General features: G+C 41.1%; 2 protein-coding genes across 2 annotated transcripts; one reads left to right on the top strand and one right to left on the bottom strand.

The window, feature by feature from the left end:
• The first annotated feature begins 7509 nt into the window (after positions 1-7509).
• LOC148873214 (inositol diphosphatase DSP5-like) lies at positions 7510-12185 on the top strand. Its single transcript, XM_088961723.1, has 5 exons — positions 7510-8198; positions 8403-8496; positions 10593-10650; positions 10756-10799; positions 11616-12185. The coding sequence occupies exons 1-5, from the start codon at positions 8059-8061 to the stop codon at positions 11862-11864; spliced, it is 585 nt and encodes a 194-aa protein (XP_088817849.1). The 5' UTR covers positions 7510-8058; the 3' UTR covers positions 11865-12185.
• Positions 12186-13910: 1725 nt separating this feature from the next.
• LOC148873213 (Leucine-rich receptor-like protein kinase family protein) lies at positions 13911-17464 on the bottom strand. The gene is made up of 2 exons (XM_088961722.1): positions 15721-17464; positions 13911-15628 (listed from the first exon to the last, which is right to left on the bottom strand). The coding sequence occupies exons 1-2, from the start codon at positions 17274-17276 to the stop codon at positions 14155-14157; spliced, it is 3030 nt and encodes a 1009-aa protein (XP_088817848.1). The 5' UTR covers positions 17277-17464; the 3' UTR covers positions 13911-14154.
• Between the last annotated feature and the right edge of the window lie 8346 nt (positions 17465-25810).

Here is a 25810-nt window from a genome sequence, read left to right as displayed (position 1 = left end):
TTGTCCAAGGCCGAGGTGCATAGTCTTGTAGTATGGTTGGGTTGGTCTATTCTGTTGGGGTTTCCTAGGGCTAAGTCCTTTCCTGGCGGCATCAAGGTATGTTAATGGCTGATTCGACTTGGTTATCGGGTAGGTTTGGGCCAAGTAAGGGTCAAAATGATGGTTTGGATTGTTGGGGTGTTGGTTCCCATGAATTTTTCCCCAAGGGTGACTCACAAGGCTACTACATGATTCAGTCTGAGGGATGGTGCGAAAGTGGTCCCTAGGCAGCTTGGGTGGCACTCGCTTTCCCATGTGGTTGTGGTAATAGGTGATGTTGAACTTGGACACGGCCTTGGGTCTTCTGCTTTGCTTGATAGTTGTCGATGCGCATGAACTCTGCTGCTGGAGAGGTGTAGACGGCTGGATGGCCTGCTGTCTCCTACTACTGCTGTAGTTGTTGATTCGAGGTGCGGCTTCTTCAGCTTGTGGAGTGGGGAATTTCTCTGCTTCCTTCATGTTGGCGCTGAACAAGGCTTCTCCATGAAAAATTTGTAGTGCAAAAACTTGCTTCCCATGAACCCGGGTAGAAGTCACAACTGGTACCATGCAAGGGGAGCGCTCGTCCAAGATGCACAAAGAGTTGATGTGAGACAGGAGCGCGACTTTTGCTTGTCTCATGAAGTCCATTCCCAAGACAACTCGAAAGTCACCCAGGGGTACAACTGAAAGATTAATCTTGTTTGTCCACGGCCCAACTTGGAGGTCAACCCCATGAGCTGTGCCTTCAATCGCCTTTGCCCCGGAGTTCACGACCTTGATCCACCCTGTCTCTTTCACAGTGTTCAGCTTGAGTCGCTTGGCCTTGGCAACTGAAATGAAGTTGTGGGAGGCCCCTATATCAACAAGGGCTTGAGTCGGCTTCCTGCTGAGGAGGATGTCTACATACTTCAGCCCCCTTTGGGCGCTCTTTGGCCTTCCATGATTGGCCTCTTTCTTCACCATAGCATTGAAGAGTTGAAGGGTGCCCACTCTTGGCGCCTGCACAGATTTTTCCTCATCACTTTGCTCGTCATCACTGAGCTTGGCGACAAGGGCATTGATCTTCTTCTTGGTTGGGCAGTTGCGAACCAAGTGATTTCCCCCACAAAGGAAGCAAGAAATTGGGGACCTAGCAGTTCTGGGCTTGTAGTGGTGCTGAGGGCCTTGATCTCCTTATGGCTTCTTCCCGTAGTCTTGTCTTGCTGGGTTGTTGAAGCAGGAGTTGTCGTACGGAGGGCGTGAACGACTTGCTCCCCCACTCAAATTAGGGGAACGTGGGCTTTCTGGCTTATGAGCTTCTTCATCTGACAAGCCAGTCTCATTGAGTTGCTCCGCCACTGCCATTGCCGTGGCGAGGTCTTGTACATTGCGGCATTGGAGTTCTAGTTCGGCCCATGGCTTCAGTCCGTCCACAAAGTTGAACAGTAGATCCTTGTCGGACATGTCCGTGATCTCCAAGGTAAGGGCTGAAAACTCTTTAACATAATCGTGGAGTGAGTCCCCATGTTGGAGTGCTTTCAACTTCTTCCACACCAGGTACTCCACGTTCTCTGGGTAGAATTGCCGCTTTAGTTCTCGTTTGAAATCAGCCCATGTCTCAATGGTGCACATACCCCATTCAATGTCTTGGCATCGCCTGTGCCACCATAGCATAGCAATGTCAGTCAAATACATGATCACTATACGAATTTGCGTTAGGTCATCATCAATGCCAGCGGCATGGAAATATTGTTCCATCTGCCACAAGAAGTTGTCAAGTTCTCTAGCATCTCGGGAGTCGGCATAAGGTGTGGGCTCCCGAATCTTCACACGAGTAGGGGCCAGTGTTGTGGAGGGGCTTGGAGTGCTGGCCACCAGTCTCTTGAGGAGTGACATGTCTCCTCTTAGTTCATCCACTTGAGTCTGGACGTCGGAAGGAGAGGCCGTGGCTACTTTCATGGCCATCCATTCAGTTTTCATCTCATCGACCTGGTCTTGGATGTTGGATCGAGATGAGCTCCCTTCTTGTCGGGATTTTGTTCCAAGGACTTCCTTGAGGGTTCTATTCAGGACGTCTTGGACCTCATTCATAATGCCATTTAAACGGGCTTCTAGCTCCACCATGGAGCTCTCAATTGTTTCCACATTCAAGTGGATTTCTTCTACTCGGTCACGCATCTCCCCAACAGTCACTTCACAACGAAGGATGCGTGTGTCGAAGGCAGCAAGCCTGTCAACTGCCTTGTCAGGCTTGCTTGTCTTGGATGTGCGACCCCTTGGGGCCTTCTCTACAGTGGCTTCATCGCCTAGAGACTCATCAGTCTCCCTTGCATGGGCAAGGCCATGCCTAATCTCGTCGGTGAGTTCCTTGTTGTGCTTCATTGCGCCACCACTAGTGTTGTTATGCAAGGGTCACGAGCGTTGAGGAGCAACCTGCTCTGATACCAACTGTCACGGGGTTAATCAGCGAGGCCCCGTGCGACGCTCGATGGGGTCGAGAAAGCCTATGAAAGCAAGCAACAACACACACCATGCAACAAGAATGCACACATATTAGACAAAAGGTAACTTGTATTGCATTAATCAATGGTAAGCACAAGCACACAGTACAGTGTCGAGGGGATCTCGTGCTTAACCTTTACACGCTAATGAACTCACTCGACTACCTACCTCCCCTCAAAGAGTACGTTAAGCTTTTGGGGGAGTGACATTAAGAAACATCAAAAGAATGAACATTCATACTATGTATTTACAATAACGCCATTGGCGGTCCCCCCTTACAAAATACACACATAGCCCACCCATGACACACATGCTGACACCTGGAAGGCACGCGGTTGGCACTTTGATGGCTCGTGGTAGGTGCTTGATGGCGCGGCAAAGGAGTCACTCGTGACAAAGTGGCATTACTATCCCCCCACTTACTCCTAAATTATCTATAATTCCTATTTATCTCATAAATTATATATAATTCCTAATTATCTCCTAAATTTTCTCTAATTCCTATTTATCCTTTCCTACTTTTCATCTATATCTATCAAAAGAAAGTTTGAACTAAAATATTTAATAATTATTTAAATATTATAATAAAATTATGTAACAACTTTAAAATATTTATTAAAAACACAAAACGTTATCATGGATTTCATAATACTCATATTATTAATAATTTTCTACTTTTATGAAATTCATAACGAAATTATGTACTAACAATATAAAGTATAATATTATGAATTATTCAATTTAAATATTATTCAAATAATAAAATTTAAAAAGTTTCAATAACTAAATATTATAAATAACAAAGTATTAAAAATATTTAAATACTATATAAAAAATATTTAATATTATGTAATAACTAAAATAAATAAAATTTAAATAATGAAAAATGTTAAATATTTTACATTTCATTTAAATACTTAAATAACAAAATATTTTAAATAATGAAATGTTTAACATAACTAAATTTTAAATAGTTAAAATAACAAAATTATGTAAGAAACTTAAAAATTTTATTAAAAGTAGAAAATCATTATAATAGATTTTATAATATTTGAATTAATAATAATATTATATTTTACAAAATTAATAACGAAATTATGTACTAATAGTATAACTTATAATTTTATGGATTATGAAATTCAATAAATAAGTAATATTGAGATAAATAAATAATGATATAATTTAAATAGATAAATAATGTTGTAAATAACTAATATGAAATATTTTAAATATTAAAAAAATTAATAACTAAATCATATTTTAAATATTATTTAAAAACAAAAAATGTTAAATAAAAAAAGAATAGATTGAATAATATTTGATAATAAGAATATAAAATATAAATAATTTATTTTTTAAAATATCATTGAAATAATGAAAAATAGATTAAATAATTTAGAGGTATTGAAGCTTTAAAATAACAAAAATAGGTAATAACTTTCAAAAAATGTTTTTAATATATATTAAAAAAATATAATAGTAATTTATATATCAATTAATAATTATAGAAAATAACTTTTAGAAAATTGATATTTACTGATAATAATTTTAAAATCTTAATCTATATTTATTATATATATTTATATATACTAAAATTTATATTTATTGTATTTTTAGTAATTATTTATTGTATTTTTGTGATAAATATATTTTCAGTAATTATGTATAAATCTAATTTTTAATAATTATTGGTGATTAAATTGTTGTTATTTATTAGAGATTAAACTATTAGTTTAGCTAAAATTAGGAGTGTTCACAAGTTGGTTCAATTCTGTTGTAGGTTCTTTGGCCAACCAAATTGACTTGGCCGGGTTGGAGAGTTGGTCACCTGAAACCAACCAACCATTAGTAAAAACCATCCAACTTGGGTTATATTGGTTTGGGTTAATTTTCGATTTGGTTGATTGGTTCAAAAGATTTAAACTTAAAAAATTAAATTTTAAAATTATAGTGGTATTATTAAAAACTAAACTAAAAAAAATTAAATTTGCAATATAGAATATTTTAGATTAAGGAATATGGGTATTTTTCCACTTTTCCATATTAAAAATTATATTTGTTATATATATAATGGTTGAGTTAGTTTGGTTTTTGTCGATTTACAAATGGCCAAATCGAAATTGACCTAACTTTGTTAGGTTGGGAAATTGTTGAACTAAACCCCACTAGAAATACTAGAAAACCGACCAACTCAAGTCGAGTTGGGTTGTGTTGGTGGTTTTCACCGGTTTGATGAACAACCTAACTGAAATTAATTATTGTTATTTTTGTATTGTAAAAAAATGTTAAAAGTAGTATATAAAATATAACTTATTATTAATTATTTAAAAGGTTAAATATAAAACAATTGTCTACTCTTATGTGCTTTTATTTTTTAGCTTTTGCTTAGCAAAGCTTGTGCATCACACGGGTTCTTGCTAGGTGCAACTTAAGTGGGTTGGGTCGGGTTGAGTGTCAATCCAACCCTAAGTTTCAAACTTCAAGATCAAGTTTGGTCTAATTCAAGATTAAGTTTGAGTTTACCAACCTAGGCCCAATTCAACTTTAACAAAGCATCTCGGGCTTAGGGATGACAATTTCTACCTTACCTAGTGGGTATCCACCCCTAACCACTTCGAAAGGGCAGGTTTTTTTTGTTTGAAGGATGGGTTTTGGGATTCTATAACCCGTACGTTATGGGTACGGTACGGGATTAGGCTAAACCTGACCCCCTCAACCTGCATATTTATGGAAAGCATATAAACTTTATATACTAGGCATTGAATTTAATAATATTTTTACTTAGATTTAAAGGATGATTTATGGTTTGTGTGTGTGTGTATCATATAATGCTGGGCAAACTTAAATTGCATCACATCAGTACCCAAGGCTTCAACCTAAGCCCAATATGAGTTTAGTTTAGGCCTGAGTTTTTTTAACTTAAGCCCATCTTAAAGTAAAAAAACTCAAACCCAACCTGTGCAAAAGCTTTGATTGAACCGGGTTGGGCTTGAATTAGATACACCCAACTTACACCCCTACCTCTATTGCTTGAAACTATTTTTAATAAAGTTCATGCATCGACCATATAAAACAGAAAACTAGAAAAATGCAGAGTTGGGGTGTTGAGGGATAGAATGGATGCCTAACGACTGTTAACTCCTCCACTCGTGTATAGAGTTCACATGCGTTTGAGGATGCATGGTGTCCTCACGTTTTGTGAGGACGTTATGAGGTGCTGGCTGTTGTGAGGACGTTGTGGCCATCATTATTTTAATATATACCATTAGATTCTAAATCAATTGTTTGAGATTGATGGGCAATATTCCAGATCTGGTTTGAGATGCATAATTGGATGCTACATTCCTTAATTATGTATCATTATAACATCCGCATAAGTTGATTGGGTACCATTTGGTGATTGGTTACCACTTACCAATTGAATTGGATGATACCGGTTGATTGGTCATCAGCGTTTAGTTTTTTTTTTTTTTTCGGTTGGTAGTCTGTGAGTGTTAGGTACGATAACTTTTCTAATTGAACTGAACCATTATCACGTGTGTTAATAGTGTTTTGACTGTTGACCACTTCCAAACCGATTATATAATGGGAAATAAAACCCGTAATCGAAGCAATTATTAATTGGGTAATCGGATTTGACCCAATCTGACCTGATTGCACTTGACAATCTATTCTATGATAATAGTAACTTGTAACTTCATTTCTTATCATTTAACCATAGTGACTGCTTGTATGCCGATAGAAACCAAAATTATATCCTATAAATATAACGGAAGACCTCTTATATATTATTAAAAATGGGTCCTGACCCGATTATTAATCGGGGCACAACTAGGGAACCGGAACCGATATGATCGGTTTGGTCAGTTCGGGTTTGTCTGATCAACCTGATCGATGGACAACTCTATAACAAAAGAGGCATTTTGCTGTTACATAACGCAGCACATGAGAGTTTTTCAATGCCATGTCAATATATTGTTTTAATGCTTTTAACAATAATAGAAAATAAGAAAACATCAAAAGAACGCTTTTTAGAGGATACCTTTCCCGATTTTTAAGGTGTGATCTGAAAAATTGTTTTCTGAAAAATGATTAATCAAATATCGATAATTTATTTTCTAAAAAATGAATTTTAGATAGATGTGATACTGATGTGATAAATAAAATCCTTTCAAAGTTTAAATAATCTTTACAGCCTTACATTAGGAATATGTCAGTACATACGTAATTTATTTCATTGGAAATATTTTCAATACATGCAAGGTTGAAAGGGGCTGGTCGAACGGTGCAAGCACCGACTTACCCACGACAGAAGCCGAACTCATTCATGACAAACACCTACCAAATGGATCAACTGGATCAAGAATTGGAGCCCGCGTAAGACCCATATGCATCTCCCCTAACACAGGTGGGTAGAAAGTCGTAAGACGTAACGGTCCTAAAGCAAAGGCAGAATAATAACAGTGTCCACGTACGATACACCTCATACTGGCCAGTCTGGCCTAAAGTGGTCTACTGTTTTAGTCAAACTTCTAGATTCTCAGAATCTATCAACACAGAGTCAAAGACGCACCTCTATGGCTCTCCCTACAGTCCCACTCGACTCCATTGGGTTTACGACCCGTCAGCCCATTTGTTGAATATCCACGATTAGAGACCGGCTTCAGTCAGTTCAAAGCCCGTTTGAATACTGTTCGAACAGCCATCATAGCCTTGCATTGGGAACATATTCATGATTCTATGCTTTATTTCACGAGGAGATATTTTCAATGCAAGGCCATGATGGCTGTTCGAACGAATGGGCTTTGAACCGACTGAATCCGGTTTCGGCCCATAACCATAGTCTGACTGTACAGACTAACGACTCTCTTAAAACCTTTGGATGGGAATCTTTTCCAAAAATCAGTGGGGACGGTTTGATCGGACTTGTCCGTGGGATGGTTCTCCATGGGCTAATCGTGGGCCTAGGTCTTAAGTCTTATCCCTATTTTTTGAAGCTGTCTTTTCGAATCCGGGGGCGAGAAGGTGAGGTCTTTATTGGTGACGCCAACTCATCCCCAGAATTCTACCTCCATCCGTCCAGCGCGAGCGCGCCACCAAAATCCAGAAACGAGAAACAAACTGCCACGTGGCAGGATCAAACGGGGATCCGTTAATGATTTGGATTGGGAGAACCGTAGGGTCGTCTTCGCACGGAAAGCCGAGAGAAGCCCGGAGGAACCTCGGACTTTTCGTACCTTGTTTTTAAAAGTCATTGAATCGCCGACGTCTCCCTCACCATTTTATCCAAATCCAACTACCAGACGGAGGGAATTCTGCCCTCCAAGATGGAAGAATCCATGCAAGAGACGACGTTTCAGAGAAATCCTATTCCCCCTTATATTGATATTTCTTCTACTGGAGTTTGATTAGGCTATTGCCGTATAGGAAAGTGGTTTTGGGGAAGATTTTGTTTGGGGAGTGAGTTAATCGTCAATTTTTGTTGAGATTTCTGCTGCTGGAATTTGATACAAGGAGGTGCTTTTTGGGGAGGGTGAGTTGATCGTGAAGGCAGCGATGGGAATGATTTTAAATGGAGACGATGACTTGGTTCCTCCCTCGAATTTCGCCATGGTTGAAAGAGGGATTTACAGATCTGGTTTTCCGACTCAGTCCAATTTCGGTTTTCTCGAAACCCTAAATCTTCGATCCATCATGTTAGTTGTTTTCTCTTTGATTTGTTTCTTGTTTATTCTTGTTTGGTGGGTTCATGGTTTTCCATGTTTTTTTTTTTTAATTAGAAGCTTTAAAGGTTCAAATTCTGTTCATGGGTTTGGTTAGTTATGTTTGTTTAGTTGGAATTTTTTGTTGTTTTGAATTATCCTGCTAATCTGTTAAATTGTAAATTCAAATTTGAGCAGATATTTGTGTCCTGAACCGTATCCAGAATCAAATTCTGAGTTTCTCCGATCTCATGGTATCAAGCTTTTCCAGTTTGCCATAGACGGGAACAAGGTAATTTTATCTTTTCTTTTTCTTCGTTTCTGGATTATATTTAATGAAATGATGATATCATCGCCACTTTTATTTGTACTTTAAAGTTTAAGATATATGGAATCGTCATGTTTTTTTTTTTTATTTCAATCCGATTATCTGTAACCGATATTTATATGCTTGCAAGAAAGAATAGTTAATCCCAAATTCTTAAGTTATCTAAATTTCTTTTGAGGATGAACCAGTTATGTCCTTAAGGTGAAAATTAAACTTAAGTATCCTCGAGAAACCTACAGTTGTTGAGGTATGGTTGGGATATTGTTAGCACATGTTCAGAGAGTCATCAACTTGGTCCCTATAAGCTGTTGCAGATGATCAAGAAACTATTAGGAGACTACCCAAGTGTTGATCCTTTGTGTCTTTGTGTGGCTTCTAATTTCTTGTAGGGAATAGTGTCAATGATTTAAAAGGTGCGCCTAGGTGCACAGGCAAGGCGCATTTCAGGGCATGCACCTCGCCTAGGTCCTAGGCGCAGCCCTTTCAAAAGGCGCATGCCTGGTGCGCCTAGGCATGTGCCTGATGTGCCTTGCGCCTCAGCCCAGGCATGCACCTTTTGAAAATTTGACGATTTTTTGCATTTTTTTGAACATAGCAGCTCATTAAAACTATAAAATCATTATTTTTTTGTGTGAAAACTAAGAATTTAAGACCTAACATGGACTTGTTTGGGCTTGCCTCAAGGTGCGTGGCACAAAGTTGGCTTGTAGAATCAGGAATGTAATACGTTTTACATTACATTAGCTAATTGAAGTAATGCAATTGAGTGAAAAATAATGATTAGAGGTTTTACATGCTTGAAAATGTTTTATATGTTTGATTTTATTTTTAAATTCTCATTTGAATATGCTTTACATCTTATGTTTATGTATTTTAATTTTAGATAATAGGTTTTTTAAAACATTATTTTTAAATTTAAGTTTATATTTTTTATTAATATTATTTTTTGAAAATTTTGGTTTTTTTTTTAATTTTAATTTTTTTTTGTATTTTTGTGCCTTGCTTCAAAAAAGCGTGCGCCTTGCCTTGTGCCTCAGGCACAAATTGACCCCTGCGCCTTTTTTGTGCCTTGTGCTTTTAAAACACTGAATAGTGTTGATAGTGACAAATGTCCTCTTTGTAACTTTGCCCAAAGAGAAGAAAATGCATAAATGATGAGTTTTTATTGGTTTATCATTGTTTGTCTGTCTGTGTGTTTATTTTTATTTTATTTTTTATAGATTCCAATAAAACCAAGGCCTATAAACTAAACTTCTGGGTAAATTATTAGTTTGATAATAGAAATTCTGAGCAGCTTTTATACCACAAGGCTTGTAGTGCATATGGTTTACTCTTTAGTACTCTATTAATAAGGCCACTATCCATCCATTTGGGTCTTGGAAGGGGTGGACTGGATAAGGACCTAACCATTTTTGTTATTTTTGACACATAGTGGCTGCTCTCACCTGCTTTCTCACACTTGTGAGCCCATGGTTTTACCATTTCACCAAGCAATGGCTCCTATTGATTTTACCATTATTCTATTCATTTGATCTTAAAATGTAAGATATATTTATTAACTTCTAACTTCAAAGTCTTACCTAGACAAACCTTATATTGATAGCTCACTATGGTGTGATTAAAAGGTTTATAGGAGAATGAGAAAATGTAAGCCAAGAAAGGAAAAGAACTTGAAATTGAGGTTTGTTTAGTTTCATTGAAACAATCAAGAGAAGAAAACGGGAATGCACTTTTCCCATTTCTCTATTATAAATGTCTATCATGCGGTGGCACTTGAACTACTCATTCAAACCCGGATAACACGGTAATAAACCAAAATTTAATATGTGAAACAACCAGGATTTAATGTTATGTAGAAAAAAAAGAAAAAAAAAGATTTGGTAGTCCTAGTTTGAATCTGTAACCTGTAAGTTGTTGATTAAATATGTCTTCATTTCAAGACATTCACTGTCCAGTTCTTTGGGCATGTCCTAATATGGTTCTTATTGGTTGAGTTTATGTTGCATAGCTCCTATTTTGGACTTTACGACATCATTGTTTGAAACCATTTGCATCTGCAGGAGCCTTTTGAGTCTATTCCCCAGGATGTCATCATGGAGGCTCTGAGAGTCTTACTTGGTACTGAATAAAAATAAAAGTTCTGGAAACTTAGTTCTGATTCAATTACTAAAGTTCCTTTCTAACCCTTATCTAATTTATGTTTCTATTTTCTTGTGTCTTCAGATATCAGAAATCATCCAGTTCTAATTCATTGCAAACGTGGAAAGGTATGCTTTATATTCGATTACCACTTCATCAGTTAGTATTTCTCTTGTTTAACAGGGGAAAATATAGAAGATGTAGTACTGACATTCAGGAACTTGAAGTTGGAATTTCATTTATCTAAGTTTCCCTTGGCTTGAGAATGAGTTTTGAACGACCCAGACTAATTAAAAAAAGGCCTTTAAAAAAAATAAAATAAAATAGTTCAAGTTCATAAATAAGAAAGAAAATTCACCCTGTCAAGTGGAAATTTTTCTCTGGACCAAGCAAGCAATGTTACCTGGATATGGGATACAAAAGTGCCCAACACGATACAGCACCCTTTTACAGGTATCCTGTATCCGGGTATCAAAATTAGAAAGTTTTTGAAGTGATTACTTTGTAAAGTTTTCTCTGCACATTATTGGCTGTTGACTCACCAAATGAGCGACCTACCAAAAGCTCAGGAGGATGCACGAAGTGTGTTCCTTCACACACAAGGCTTTCATTGATAATAGCTAATTACATTGATCAGTAAATCTGAAATTCATATTTGGGAGGCCTTTCACTTGACATGTGCAAGATGTAGCACATGCATAGAATTGAGAGCTCTGACCAAGGGGTTCAACCATGAATCTTTCCCATACTGAAAAATTGTCTAATTTTGGTCACTTTTTTGTTTTGGAATGAAAATTTATTCCTCACAAAGTCTTATAGAATAGTGAAATTCAATCTGTAGTAGGTCAACTTTTGACTTAAGTTTTACATTTCTTACCATGCATAATTTTGCATATATGTTTCAAAATTTTCAATGCATAATACAAAGTAATTACCAAATGCAGCATCGGACAGGTTGCCTTGTCGGTTGCCTAAGGAAATTGCAGAATTGGTGCTTGTCTTCTGTTTTCGAGGAGTACCAACTCTTTGCTGGTGCCAAAGCCAGGGTTTCTGATTTAAGGTTCATTGAGATGTTTGATGTTTCATGCCTGAGGCAATGTCTTTATGGCATCATCTACTGCTATAGGTCTCACAATAGGCGTCTGGTTTACAAGGAAGAGAACTTAAAGAAGCCACAGATAGCTTCCAACTAGCAGGAAGTGGAATTCTTGATGCTTTTATTTTGCCTTTCTCCAAGATCTTTGCTCTGTGTTTTCGTCTAAGAGCCAAATCCGATGTTCCCATTGGGCCTCATCACATTTTCCATTTTTACCCCATTCTTTTTTACACCAAGTCATTTTCTTGCAGAGTTTCCTCCTATACACTATCTAGAATTACTTTACAGAATCCATGTAAATGGTTGCTAAAATTCTAAGGATGCTTTCTTTGTGTTTGTGTTGTTATGATCAACTTTACTGGCTGCTGTTCTTTATGTAGCAGCTCTATATTCAGAATATTTCTGTTACAGAGGCTCATTTATCTGTTTTAGTCTCTGGAATGCAGGGAAGAAGCAATTTAAGTACGTTATATATGGACATGCTTCAGTCTTCGGTCTTTTGTAATCCTTCATATCAGCTTATATTAAAATTCCTAATCTTCTTTCCTGTATATATATTCCTCTTTTTTGGGGTAGTTGGTAGCCCTGCTCCAGGCCCCAAAGCCCCCCAGTCCCTGGTGAGTGCGAGATTCATCCCAAGTCTCCTGCTAGAACCAGTCAGAGACCCTTACCCAGGGAGTGTTGACCAGAGTCACAGCAGTTGCTAAGTCCATAGGCTTCAAGTATGGAAACAATCAATTTGTTTGAGAAAGTGAGTGAATACTTGGATAACAAGAAATGGATTCTTTGCAAGCTCCAAAGGCCTACCATCAGCTGAAGTAATGAACAAAATTAAAAAAACAACTCTAATAGCAAGATAAATAAAATGTGGTGGGATGCAAACTCCAAATACTTTCATAATACCATAATGTTGCCTCAGATTCTAATTCTATGAGAGAAAACCGTAACCTAGAACCCAGAAACGAAGGCTTAGGTCGGTGTTCATTCCCTAAATATAAAGTTTTTTTTTTTAGCGAATATAAAGTTCAAAAGCATATTGATGAGTAAAGGAAAAAAAAATGGTTTCCCATGGAATACTTAACCGTGTGTGACTCGTATTCAGAATGTTGCTCTTTTCTTAGGTCGGTATTCAGAATGTTATAATTAACCATAGAATTGATCCCACCATGGAAATACGCACTGTTGAATGCTTTATCAACTGTTTATCAGTGTGTCCATGGTGTGGTGGTAAAGTTCTTGCAGTTCGTATAATGGTCCAATAGAAATCAGGTCACTCACCTTAGAGGTCCACAGTTGGATGCATCAACAAATGGGTTATGCTTATGGGCCTACGAAATAAACTTTGGTTAGTAGTTCGTTCTGAAATGTTAGAGGCACACTGTTCCAACCGCTACTTCTGTTTTTGTTCTTTTAACGAGCAAACTACTGCATGATAGCTTTTGCATGGTGGAGAAGAAGAAAGAGATAAGAGAGGAAGAAGGAAAAGAGGGAAATTTAATCAAATATTTAAGGACAATTCAGTTCTTTAAATTTTATTGGTTGGAATTAATGTTTTAAAAGTTATTAAAGTTTGTTTGTTTTTGAAGTTTGAGGGTAATATATAAATAATTTCTCAAATGTACAGCCGGAGATCCGATCAACTGAGCTCATACCGAGATCCAAAAATAGACCCAATAGAGGGCTGGGTTTAGCCATGTAAAATCTTTCTACCCAAACCATGCTCCAGACAGTGGAGAGGTGAGCATGTGATACCCTTTCTTTCTGTTCCCATCAAATCAAATCATCACGAGAGAGAGAGAGAGAGAGAGAGAGGAAATGAAACAAGACAAAGACCAAAGACTGGCAGAAAAGGAATTCCCATTTCCCAATCTGGAGGAAACCGGAATCCATCGAAAAAAAACCAGTGTTCAAGCCTCCGCAAGTCTGAGATCTCCACCTAGCCTTTCAGTTGGGGGTTGAGCACATTGCAGCCGGTGCTAAGTTACAAACTACCATGAATGGAGTGGGTGAAGCGGCTAGGAACAAAACAAGTGCTGGTTTTATAGGTGGAGCTCTGACTAGTGCAAGAGGATTCCACAACTTGAAGCGGAGCATGTAGATGAGTTAGTTGGTCAGATTTCCAATTATGGATGTTCACAAAACAGAAGATCAATGCTCTTTTGGCATTGGATTCCAAAGCCTCCGAAAAGGGAAAAAAAATCATACAGAACATGAACAATTACAAACTGCATAGAATGGAATAGACTTGACACAGAAGAATTGATGGAAATTTTGTGGTCAATGAAGAAAAAAGAAAAAAAAGAAGACATTTAACTAGTGCTTTAATCAATGTGAACAAGCCAAGCTCTTGGGTCAAGCTAGCAAAGTTACATCGCTTATCTTTGCTCTTAAAACGCTTCCATTCTCTGTGGAACTGGGGTCTTGATAACCTGTAGTATCTGCACTACTTCTGCCATTGATGGTCTGCTTGAAGGTATCTGAGATGTACATACCAGACCCAGTTTTAGAACTGGCAAGACCTCCTCTTCTGGGTACTCACCCATGGTTGGATCCACGCAACTCAGTACCTTCCCTTGTTCAAGCATCACTCTTACGTGATCACTCAGTATCACTACATCATCCTCCCCATACTCCACTGGCTTTCTTCCTGTCACGAGCTCTAGTATCATCACTCCAAACCCGTAGATATCACATTTCTCGTTTATCCTCAGGCTCTGACACGCCAATTCTGGTGCAACATAGCCTAGTGCACTCTGAAACCTGCTACTGATTACGTGCTTGTCGAGCTTGGTCAGAAGCCGTGCTAATCCAAAGTCTGAAATCTTTGGATTGTAATTCTCATCAAGTAAGATGTTGCTGGGTTTGATGCTGTAGTGAATGATTGGTGGACGGAAGTTCTGGTGAAGGTGGACAAGCCCTTTTGCCGTCCCAAGTGCAATCTTGAATCGGTTGGCCCAGGAAAGACGGGGACTGGATGGGGACCTTTCATGGAGCCTAGAGTGTAAGCTTCCATTTGGTGCATATTCTGATATCAGAAGCTGTAGCTGAGGAGTCCAGAAGTAGCCTTTGAGTGTGATCAAATTTGGGTGTCTGGCTTTCCCTAAGATCCTCACTTCTCTGTCAAAATCCTCTGGATATTGAATTATGTTAGATGTTACAATCTTCTTAATGGCAACTATCCGTCCTTCACCCAGGGAAGCCTTGTACACTGTTCCAAATACACCTTTTCCAATCTCAGAGGCCTTGTTGAGTAGGGTCTCTGCATTTTGGGCCCAATCGTCTGAAGACCTTGAGTCAAACAGAATGAGCTTCCCTGTGGCAAGACTCCCTGATCTCTGGGAGCTTGAGCACATGCTTTCCAAGGCATTATCAACAAATGCCAGCCTCCTCCGGGCAGAAACGTTCAGTAAGCTCACTATTACAACTCCACAAACAATCACCAAAGCAGCAGAGATGGCAACAATGGCAGAAACACTCAGGAATCTGCGGTGACGGAGTTTAGCAGAACCAGTGGATTCTGGCACCACATTAGGTCCACCCATTTGATTGTTATAAGCATTTGGATCAAGGACTAATGGCTTTGGGACATTCATCTTGCAGGGTCCCCTCAACAAGGGTGAACATATCCCCAAATTCCCTTGCAATGCGCTCTGGTCTAGGTTCTGAAATATCCCTCCCACTGGAAGCCTGCCTACCAGCTTGTTATAAGAAATGTTCACTGCAAGAAGATTGTCAAGTTTACCCAGCTCCTGTGGTATCTCCCCACTTAGCTCATTGAACTCCAACTTGAGAATCTTGAGCTTCTTTAACCTCGACATTGCTTTCGGAATTGACCCATTTAACTGGTTATTCGACAAGCTCCTGCAATGAACACAAGCAAGAAGAATTGGTATATCACGATTACAGCTTCAGAATTGAGAGCAGAATATATATTAATGGAGGGTGAGACTTACAGCAAGTAGAGGGATGAACAGTTTCCAATCTCATCTGGTATTGGTCCTGTTAAGGAATTCCCATCTAATTGCAGGATTGCCAGACTGGTAGAGTCGCACAAATCCTCCGGTATCGACCCATATAAGGCGCTATTTCTTAGATCTAATACTGAAAGATTCTGGAAATAGCCGAGCTCTGGCGGCAATCTCGACCGGAGGCTGTTCCATGACAAGTTGAGATATCTCAGGTTGGAAAACAGACCCATCTCAGCAGGAATGTCTCCGGTGAGCTTGTTTGCGGACAGATCCAATGCGCGAAGAGATTCAAATAGTCTGCTTGAACCAGCTGGGATTGAACCACTGAATTCATTTCTCGAGAGGTCTATTTCCTCTAAACCGAGATCGAACAGACCCTGTGGTATGCTCCCATTGAAGCCGTTGCCCCTCAACCGGATTGCTGAGAGCCTGTAGCAGTAAGCTAACGTAGCTGGAATACCTCCGGTCAGTCTGTTACCAGACAAACTCAAATAACTCAGCAATTTCAGTTGGTCCATTGTCGCTGGGAGGTTCCCGGTGAAGGAATTGCCAGAAAAGTCCAAGTATTCCAGACTGCTCATGTTATTAATCCACCAAGGCAAATCCCCGCTAAATAGGTTATCCGATAAACTGAGAAACCTTAGTAAACTTAGCCTCTGCAGCGACTCCGGCAGGGCTCCGGTGAACAGATTGTTGCTGAGATCCAAGTGAGTCAAGTGTTGACATAGTCCCAGGTCGGCTGGTATCGGACCCGAGAAGTGATTCCCCTGGAACTGAAGATTTTTCAAGTTATGAAGAGCAGATATCCCATCTGGAACAGACCCAGAGAAGGCATTGCGCGAGATATCCAGGCTCCTAAGGTTTTTGAGGGACCAAACTCCATTAACGAAATCCGGGTTCCCAGAAAAATGATTGTTTGATAGATTGAGACCCACCAAAGAGATGCATCTCGACAGAGTAGCAGGAACTAGGCCTTCCAGTATATTCCCCGCTGAAGAAAAGAAATGAAGCGAAAAGCAATTTTGGAACAGACCATCCGGGAGAGGACCAGAGAGCGAATTCTCTGAAAGGTCGAGAAACCTAAGCGCACTCATGTTACCCAACTCGACCGGAATCCGCCCAGAAAGGCTATTGTGGCTGAGATTCAGCGTAGTGAGAGAGCCGATGAGAGACAACTCCGGACTGATATCACCGGTGAAGTTGTTGTGCGAAAGAGACAGTACCTGAAGCTTCTGCAACTTCTCGAGACCTCTTCCGATCTTCCCCGACAGCCCCAAGCCATCAAGCGAAAGCTCGGTAACACGGCCGGAGCTGGGGTCGCACCGTACGTATTTCCAAGAACACGGAGTATTATCATCTTCGTTCCATGACCCCAAGAGCGAAGACGGGTCATGAAGGTCTGATTTGAAGACGATGAGGCCCAACACATCATCGTTGAGCTGCAGAGAGACTTCGCTGTTGCTGTCGCCCATGCAACGTCGTGAAGACGCCATTAATACCAGCAAAAGCCGGAGAAGAAGAAAACCCACATCCACTTTCATCTTCCCTCTTCAGTTTCTCCCTCCACTCTGTTTCTTTCTTTCACTCAGTCACAGTGAGTCCGCCATGGCTGAACCAGAAAGAGATGGCGATGGCATGAGTCAACTAATCTGTTGTTAGGGGGACCGGTCCGTTGCTTCTATCTCTCTCACGTAAGAAGGCATGGAGCAACCGGGAGGAGCTGCAGAATACCGAAAATGGGCATGGGGTTGGCTTTATTGTGAATAGAAAGAGGGGCAGAATGGGAATAAAAAAAATCTAAGTAGAATAGTTGAACGTGGTCCGACGTGGCGTTGGTGTTTTTCTGTCTTATTCCGACCGGTTTACGAGGCGACCTTGGTCTGGAGCATTTGTCGCATGTGTGAGCATTTTCGTTTCTCAGTGGGAGAAAAAGATATAACAAGGTGGGGCACGGGGCACCGCTTAAGTAGGCCCCACGCGGAGTTTATGACGAGTGGGCCCACTGACAAACTGATCTTGACCGGACAAATAGAACCAGAGCCTGAGTTGAGTTGTCTGTTCACTGTAGCTACATCTTCCAAATCTGTTTTGGAAGATGAGACGAAGCCACGGTTGAATGGGTCCCATCCCATCAAACAGTTAACTCTTTTAAACTTTGATTTGGGGGTTTTTGAAAGATTGATGATGCTGATTTTTTATCTAAGCGCGGCTTTAGGTGGAGACCGGCCAAGAGTAATCCTGATTTTAGACACGTGGCAAGTCATATGCCCATCAAGTGGTCAAGACCCACGGCTTCATGGTAAGTGTTGGGTGGTGAATTGTGATTCCCTAGTCGAAATCAGTCAGAGAATGTGCTGGACCACAAAGATACAATCAAGAGGTTCAAAGCACATGAGTTGCCTGACCCACCTGTTGATAGGTCCATCTTCCCTAGATGTGGTCCACGTGTCTTTTAAATTCATACTTTTTTACAAATATATAAATTGGTCGTGGTCCAGGTGTCCAAGTTCAAGAAGAGAAAGTGTTTATTCACATGAGATAGAATCTCAGAGAGAGAGAGAGAGAGAGAGCGCGATAATCACGGCAAATGAAGATCTTGAATGGAATTCGTTTTCCACTGCTCGTTTGCCTTTATTCCATCTCACTTATAAATCAATATACAGTGGAAAGGATTGTAAAATGGAATTTCAATTCCCTTCGACCAAACAGTTAGAATTAGAATGGCCGATTCCCATTCTTTTCAAATTCATATTTCTATGAACCAAATGGCACCTTAAATTGGACTGAAGATGGCGAAGAAAATTAAAAGAGGAGAGGATAACTCATGATGGCAAAGGAGAATTCTAGTTAGATTATGGAAAAGACTTGACACTCGAGGAAGACCCTGGAGAGAAGACAAAAAATGAGATCATATATTTGATTCGGTTCAACTAAAGAAACGGAACAAAGTTGAAAACTATGCATTGGGGATTCAATGAAAAGGAAGTTTTGATTGAGGACATGAATCAAATAGTTTGTGTTCTCACCTAATTTATGATTAAGTTTTAATGTCTTATGAAGCATGTAGAACAATTTTCTGTTGATATAAAATAATAGAGGTAGGTTAGTTGAAGGGGTTCACCCTTTTAGGGGGCGTTTGACAACATTGGCTCCATTAAAATCTCATTTAATCTTGTAGAGTTTAAAATTTCGTAGCAAGGATGTAATATAATGGTTAATATCCCGTTTAGCTTTTATTTGTTTTTATTTTTCAGTTGGGTTTATTTTTATTTTTAGAGTATGGGCCCCACCTATTGATCTCATATTTAGGGCCTACTTCGAGGTCTCACTTGTTGGTCACACTTGCATATCTCATATATATAGGTTCCACATGTGGGCCCTAAGCCAATATTCCATGCCTCACAAATTGTTCCACATGCATGCGAGCCCCTATTTTACTGTTTTAAATGTGAATCCCACTGTTGGTCCACATTATTTTTGTGGATCCCACATGTTGGTCCTTAAGGGTTTTCACATTAAATGTCAAATGATCAAATCAATCAAATCGGCCCAATCCAATTTACTCGGTTTTGGTTTGTATGAAAAAATAAAACGATAATTCGGTTTTTGTATATGAAAATTGAAATCAAACCGATCGTATATGTTTAATTGTTTTAAGTAATTATTAATTAATTAATTAGCCCCTATCCTATATTAAAGGTTGATATAGTTTAAGTAATTATTAATTAATTAATTAGCCCCTACCCTATATATTAAAGGTTGATATATTTTATTTGTGTTTGTTTGAACTTTAAAAAAATGGTTATTTATGATAGAAACTAAATATGTAAAACCAATACAAATATTATACAATGGTACCGATGAAGGGTGATTTGGCACGACTTAGTAAGAAGGGGACATGTAGACGCAATCTGCTCGAGGGGTGACAACTCATCCAAACGAACCCATTTCGCAACATTCAGAGTTTGAGTATCCCGCCACCTCGACCTAAAAAACCACCTTGGCATAGAGACACCTCGATACCCATTCCAATTTGGGGCTAAAGAATCGAAGTGCCAGTTTGGAGCTAATAAGCCAAAATGCCACATAACCGACTCTAAAGGCCTCCCCAATGGACCCCGAATTTCTTGGGATCACGATGAGACTCGTCCTAACTTCGCCTGAATCGGAGGTAAACGATAAACCTTATCAACATATTGCTCTGATTCAAAAATGGAACAAACTTTATCTGCACAGCCCGGAGATCCCTGAGCTCTTTTGTAAGGCCCACAACTACTCCATTATATAAGGCAAAGGTATGCGTGATTATTTTACTCACTAGCATTCAAACACTCAAGATTCAGCTTGCATTCATAGTATAAGTACGGACTTAAGCATCAGAGCAACCTCACCGGGTCAGCTACCCCAGGTTCTCTGATCTACTATTCTGTAGATTGGTCCAACTCACCGTCCAACTGGAGTTCGGATCGTCTTCCATCTAGGAGTATTTAGATCGCACACCATCAATTGGTGCCGTCTGCGAGAATCGATCGAAAGATCATTCCAACTTTAGTTGTAGTTTTATTTATCCCAATGGACTCTTCTAGCAACACCGAAAAAAGTATGGAGATGAACGTTACCAGGGGGCAGGATCAGCAATCAACTTTCCCCCAAGGCCCTACGGTATGCATTAGCCAGTTTACTATTCCTCTTACCGTGTTCGGAGTCCCATCACTGTTCGTGCTGCAGGGCGCTACGCAAGTGAGCGTCCCGCTTCCCCCAGTGGGCGCGACTTTCTCTGAGCCATCTGTGGTCCCTCCTGGAATCGGGCACTCCCATTTCCATGACCTCGTCCAGTGCGTCTGGGCAATACAAATACAGATGCAGCAGGTCCAACAATTTTAAGTACTATATGTACCAGCAATATCAGCCCAGTTTCCACCACTGCAGTAGTAGCCGATTCCACCTCGGCACATAGAACTACGTTAGGGCCAAAACCCGAATCAACCTGGAACCAGCCAGAATGTCAACCGATCCCCTCATCGGGGTGAGGAGACCTTGTAAGTATGGATTCCTCCCAGGGGTCAGGTTTTGCCCCATGGGAGGAGAAATGGTCAGCACACTCCTCTAGTCTCGCAAGGAAATTTTAGGAGCAGGTCCGGGGATAGTCAGCTCAACAGGGCCAATCCGCCTCGGCACTTCCAACAGGAAAATGACAGCTTGCGAGGAGATAATAACCAGCTTGGAGTTTGGGGTGCGAACTTGAGGCAGGACCCCCTGTCCCTCATGATAGCTAGTGCAAACCCCACAAGCAAGAGAACCTAACAAGAAGGAACTAGGATCCACCTCACGATAATGCTGAAATACCAGACTAGACTGAAGTCAATAACACCAACGCCGAGTCAGTGAAGAAGCAGTAGTGGTGATGTTGCAAGACATGCCGCCCCTCGGCCAAAAAGAGCCTGCCAGCGAAGCCATGCCGACAAGTAGAGTAAGCCAAAGAAAAGGAAGAAGTGAGATCAGTGGCTACGAAGACTACGCCTCCACTAATTTGTCGGTCATCCCCACTGTATCCCAAGCTCTTGGCAACTCCAATGTCGAAAGATTTCAATGTGCCCCCATTAGACAAATATGACGGATCATTCGACCCCAATGATCATGTGGATTCTTTCCAGTCTCAGATGCACCTAGCTGGGGCTAATGAGTCTTGCATGTGTGTGGCCTTCTCCACTACGTTTAGGGGGGTAGTCTGAACTTGGTATCGGAACCTCGCGCCAGGCTCCACCAAAAGCTAGTCCCAATTTGCCAACCTGTTTATTGCACACTTCATTACAAGTAAGAAGTGCCCGAAGTTGCAAGAAAGCCTTTTGAACGTGGTCCAGAGGGAAGGAGAATCAATCTGAAGCTATATAAAGTGCTTCAACGATACTTGCTTGCAAATACCGGACCTCGATCCCGCGGTGCGACTCATTATAAAAAAGAAATGAATCACCCATAAAGATTTCAAGTGGCACGTGGTAGCTAACAAACCGAAAGATATCACTGAATTCCTCAGGTTGGCAGATTAGTTCATTGGTACCGAGGAGGAGATTAACCAAAAGATCGACAATCTACCGTCGGAAAAGAGGAAGTGAGAGAATGAAGGAATGGGCAATGGTGGGTAGAAAAGAAAGGAAAGCAAGTCCTCGAGCAGAGGAAGAAGCAAGTCAAGAAGTTGGTCCCCCTTGCACACCCGCAAGTCAAGTCGGTGCTCTAGGACCCCACTTGTGGAGAGAACGAGCTATACGCCTTTGAATGCTAAGCGAAGAGAGATCTTAATGGCTATTAAGGATTCCTCCATCAAATGGCCTCCCAAGTTAAGGGGAGACCCAACAACAAGAAACCCGAATGCCTGTTGCCATTTCCATCGAGATCATGGACACAACACGAAGAATTGTAAGAATCTTTGTGACGAGATCGAGGAACTTATCCTCTGCGGGTACCTGAAGAACTTCATATTGCGAGAAGATAGGGGACAAGCAGACCGACAGGCAGATCGATAGAGGGACCAGAGGAGGAATGGTCCCGAGGCCAGCAGGCAAAATGAGCAACCACTGCGATAGTTAACAAAGGAAAGACCTGTCCGCGGGGTAATTAACATGATCACCGACAGGTCCATCATCGAAAGATGTACATCAGCAGCTGGGAGGACCCCAGTCCGTGAATTGGAGAATGAATAGGAAAACCCGCAAAAGTGACATCGACTCGAAGAACTGATATACTTCAATGAGGACGATGCATGCGGGATCTACTACCCTCACAATGATGCCCTAGTGGTGAAGCTAAGGATTAACGACTTCGAGGTAAAACACATCTTGGTGGACTCAGGCAGCTCAACAGATATACTCTTCGAGGAGACCTTTGACAAACTACAGTTATAGCAGAGTGACCTGAAACCAGCAGATACGCCTCTAATAGGGTTCAACGGTGAGGAGGTCTGACCTTTTGGTCGAATCACAGTACCTGTAGAAGCTGGCACGTGGCCAAACATCGTGCGATTCGAGCACACATTCCTGGTAGTTGCGACTCCCTCCCCCTACAACGCAATAGTAGATCGGCCTATCACACATTTTTTACGTGCGATAGTATCCACTTATTATTTAGCAATGAAATTCCCAACTGATTACGGAGTGGGAGTCATGCGAGGTGACCAGCTCAAATCCCGCAAGTACTACGTGGCTGCCTTAAAAGGGAAAGCAAAGCTAGCAGAGGATGTCGAGCTCGAGCGACCAGTGGAGTATCCCGACGAACGAGCTGCCCCAAAAGAAGAGACGGTCCACATACCAGTCTTTGCCATCGAACCAATCAAAACCCTTCAGATTGGTGCCTCGATCAGAGAGCCACTTCGAACCCAGCTAGTAAGTTTCTTACTCAAAAATTTAGATATTTTTGCTTGGTTCGCGATAGAGATGCTTGGGATTGATCCAAAAATTATAACTCACAAACTTAATACCGACCCTTTAATTAGGCCAGTAAGGTAGAAGAAATGCAACCTTGCCCCGAAACGTTAGAGGGTAGTCAATGAAGAGGTTGGAAAGATCTTCGCGGCAGACTTCATCAGGGAAGTCCATTAGCCAAGCTGGGTGGCTAACCCGGTTCTGGTGAAAAAAGCCAATGGCAAGTGGCGCATGTGCGTCGACTACACTGACCTAAATAGAGCCTGCCTAGAAGATTGCTTCCCACTACCCAAGATCGACCACCTAGTGGACGTGACCTCAGGGCATGAGTTGTTGGGCTTCTTGAACGCCTACTTCGGTTACAACCTGATTAGGATGGATCCTGCTGATGAAGAGAATACCGCATTCATAACTAAGCTCAGGTTATATTGTTACAAGGTCATGCCCTTCGGATTGAAAAACACTAGGGCAACATTCCAACGCCTTGTAAATAAGATTTTTGAGCCGTTAATCAGCAATAAAGTAGAATGCTATGTTGATGACATGGTCGTGAAGACCCAGTTTTCAAATTCTTTGTTGAATGATTTAAAAGATATGTTTCAAATTTTACGAAGATATAACATGAAATTGAATCCGAATAAATGCGTCTTCGGAGTCACTTCGGGTAAATTTCTAGGCTATATAGTCAACCGACGTGGCATCGAGGCCAACCCAAACAAAATAAAAGCGATTCTAGATATGAGACCACCCAGGAAAATAAAAGAGGTCCAGAGGCTGACTGGTTGGATAGCCGCTCTGAGCCACTTCATGTCCAAATCGGCAGACCGGTGTTTACCCTTTTTTAAAGCTATAAAAAAGAACAAGGACTTCGAGTGGACTGAAGAATGTCAGCTCGCTTTTGACAAGCTAAAAAGGTACTTAGGTATCGCCTCGATTTTAACTCGACCCGAAGAAGGGGATGTGTTAAAATTATACCTCTCTACGAGCAATGAAGTGGTTAGTTCGGTATTGATCAAAGAAGTAGATCGGGTCCAACGACCCATCTACTATGTTAGCAAAATTTTGTGCCAAGGTGGAGGCCTATCAGGTGGACTCAGCTCCGCTCGTACAAGCTTTTCCTCAACCAAGAAATCTTTCATTTCAAGGCCGAGGTCCCTTCAAGAGTTGATGACTGCCCTAGTCTCAGCATCCAACCTCACCCCGGGGTCCTTAATGGCCACTCGCTAGTGAGTCGGGAATGGCCATTCTTCAGGATTCCAAACAAAGAAATACCTCCTCTTCCAGGCCAATACTTTGTTTAGGTTACCAGACAGAACCTTGAACCCAGGGCGAGGAGAGATATAATAGCTCTGTTGGGTGTCCTTGCACAGGTAAGAAGAGTTCTTCTTGATGGAGCAAATCGAACTAAAGATGCCTAAGGTAAGAGGTCGGTTATACTCATGGAAAAGTGAGATCACGCCAACAATGGTACGGACGGAGTTCGGGTAGCTGGTCAATAGTGATGTTAAAGAACTTAATGATTTTTACGATGAAGGGGTGGAGCGGGAAGTGGAACCCAGCTACGAGCTGCTCCTCAAAAACCGTGAGCTTGTGATGACCGTGAACCCAAGGATATTGACCCAAAGGAATATTGAAGACAAGGGTGTTGGGGAGACGGTAACGGGCTACCAAGGACAACAATCTGTTTGAGGTCATCGTGAAAGGGCTGAAGTTGTCTGAATCCCGACCTCGAGAAGATGTGACCCCCTCTTCAGAGGTCGGTTTCTCTACCTAAGGTTCGGGTTCCTCAAGCCGAGATGGCCTGACGTTAGGTAAAGGTGTTTCACCTAAAAGGTGTAAAGAGGATCTCTCTAGCGAAGAGCTGGCCTCACCGGCGGGAGCCGATGACCGCACCTCGGCACCCTCGGGGTCACTAGAATCGCTAAGTAACCTATCTATGCTAGCACTAGACATATTGGATAGGAAAAGGAAAAAGGAACAACTACTGAAAGAAGACAAACTCACTAAAAAGACGATAACGACCTCGGACACAAAGGGAGGAATGGCGAGCTGAAGGACTCCGACACGATCTCAGGAGAGCTCAATTACAGGATTTATGGCGAAGGTAATGGGCCATTTGGCCCTCTATTCATAGTCCACCACATTCGGCAATCAACGGTTGAGACCTATACAATTTGACGACTCCCATGAAAACTGGCTGCATGCCCGAGGCAAAAACCGGTTGAGCGCGCCCTTTGGTGTCCGCGGAGTTTATAAACAATGTGACGTTCGCATGTGCTCGAGACACGACCTGGGTCATTACATGGTTGAGCCAGATGGTTGAACAGGCCTGACTAACGGTTCACCCTCCAAATTGTCTAGATTTCGTGCCAAATCCACCTGGACTCGTCATGAACTCCCCGCACCGGGTTAAGACCCTTGGCGCGAGGAGTGGGGGGCAATTAGTGAAGGGTTATTTGGCACAACCTAGTAAGAAGGGGACACGTAGATGCGATCTGCTCGAGGGGTGACAACTCAGCCAAACGAACCCATTTTGCAACATTCGGAGCTTGAGTATCCTGCCACCTCAGCCTAAAACGACCTCGGCGTAGAGACACCTCGATACCCATTCTAGTTTGGGGCTAAAGGATCGAAGTGCCTGCTCGAAGTTAATAAGCCGA

The sequence above is a fragment of the Nelumbo lutea genome, chromosome 1 (assembly GCF_056320005.1).
Source record: "Nelumbo lutea isolate HS-2025 chromosome 1, American lotus-T2T, whole genome shotgun sequence".
NCBI lineage: Eukaryota > Viridiplantae > Streptophyta > Magnoliopsida > Proteales > Nelumbonaceae > Nelumbo > Nelumbo lutea.
Note: the sequence above shows the minus strand (reverse complement) of the source record. Positions and strands in the feature narration are given on the sequence as shown.

Bases quoted from the DNA above. Each gene is read 5' to 3' on its own strand.
- LOC148873214 (XM_088961723.1), top strand. From the start codon at position 8,059: ATGGGAATGATTTTAAATGGAGACGATGACTTGGTTCCTCCCTCGAAT. The intron at 8,497-10,592 runs GTAATTTTATCT...TTGCATCTGCAG, and splicing joins TTGCCATAGACGGGAACAAG to GAGCCTTTTGAGTCTATTCC. The intron at 10,800-11,615 runs GTATGCTTTATA...TACCAAATGCAG, and splicing joins TTCATTGCAAACGTGGAAAG to CATCGGACAGGTTGCCTTGT.
- LOC148873213 (XM_088961722.1), bottom strand. From the start codon at position 17,276: ATGAAAGTGGATGTGGGTTTTCTTCTTCTCCGGCTTTTGCTGGTATTA. The intron at 15,629-15,720 runs GTAAGTCTCACC...TGTTCATTGCAG, and splicing joins TGTTCATCCCTCTACTTGCT to GAGCTTGTCGAATAACCAGT.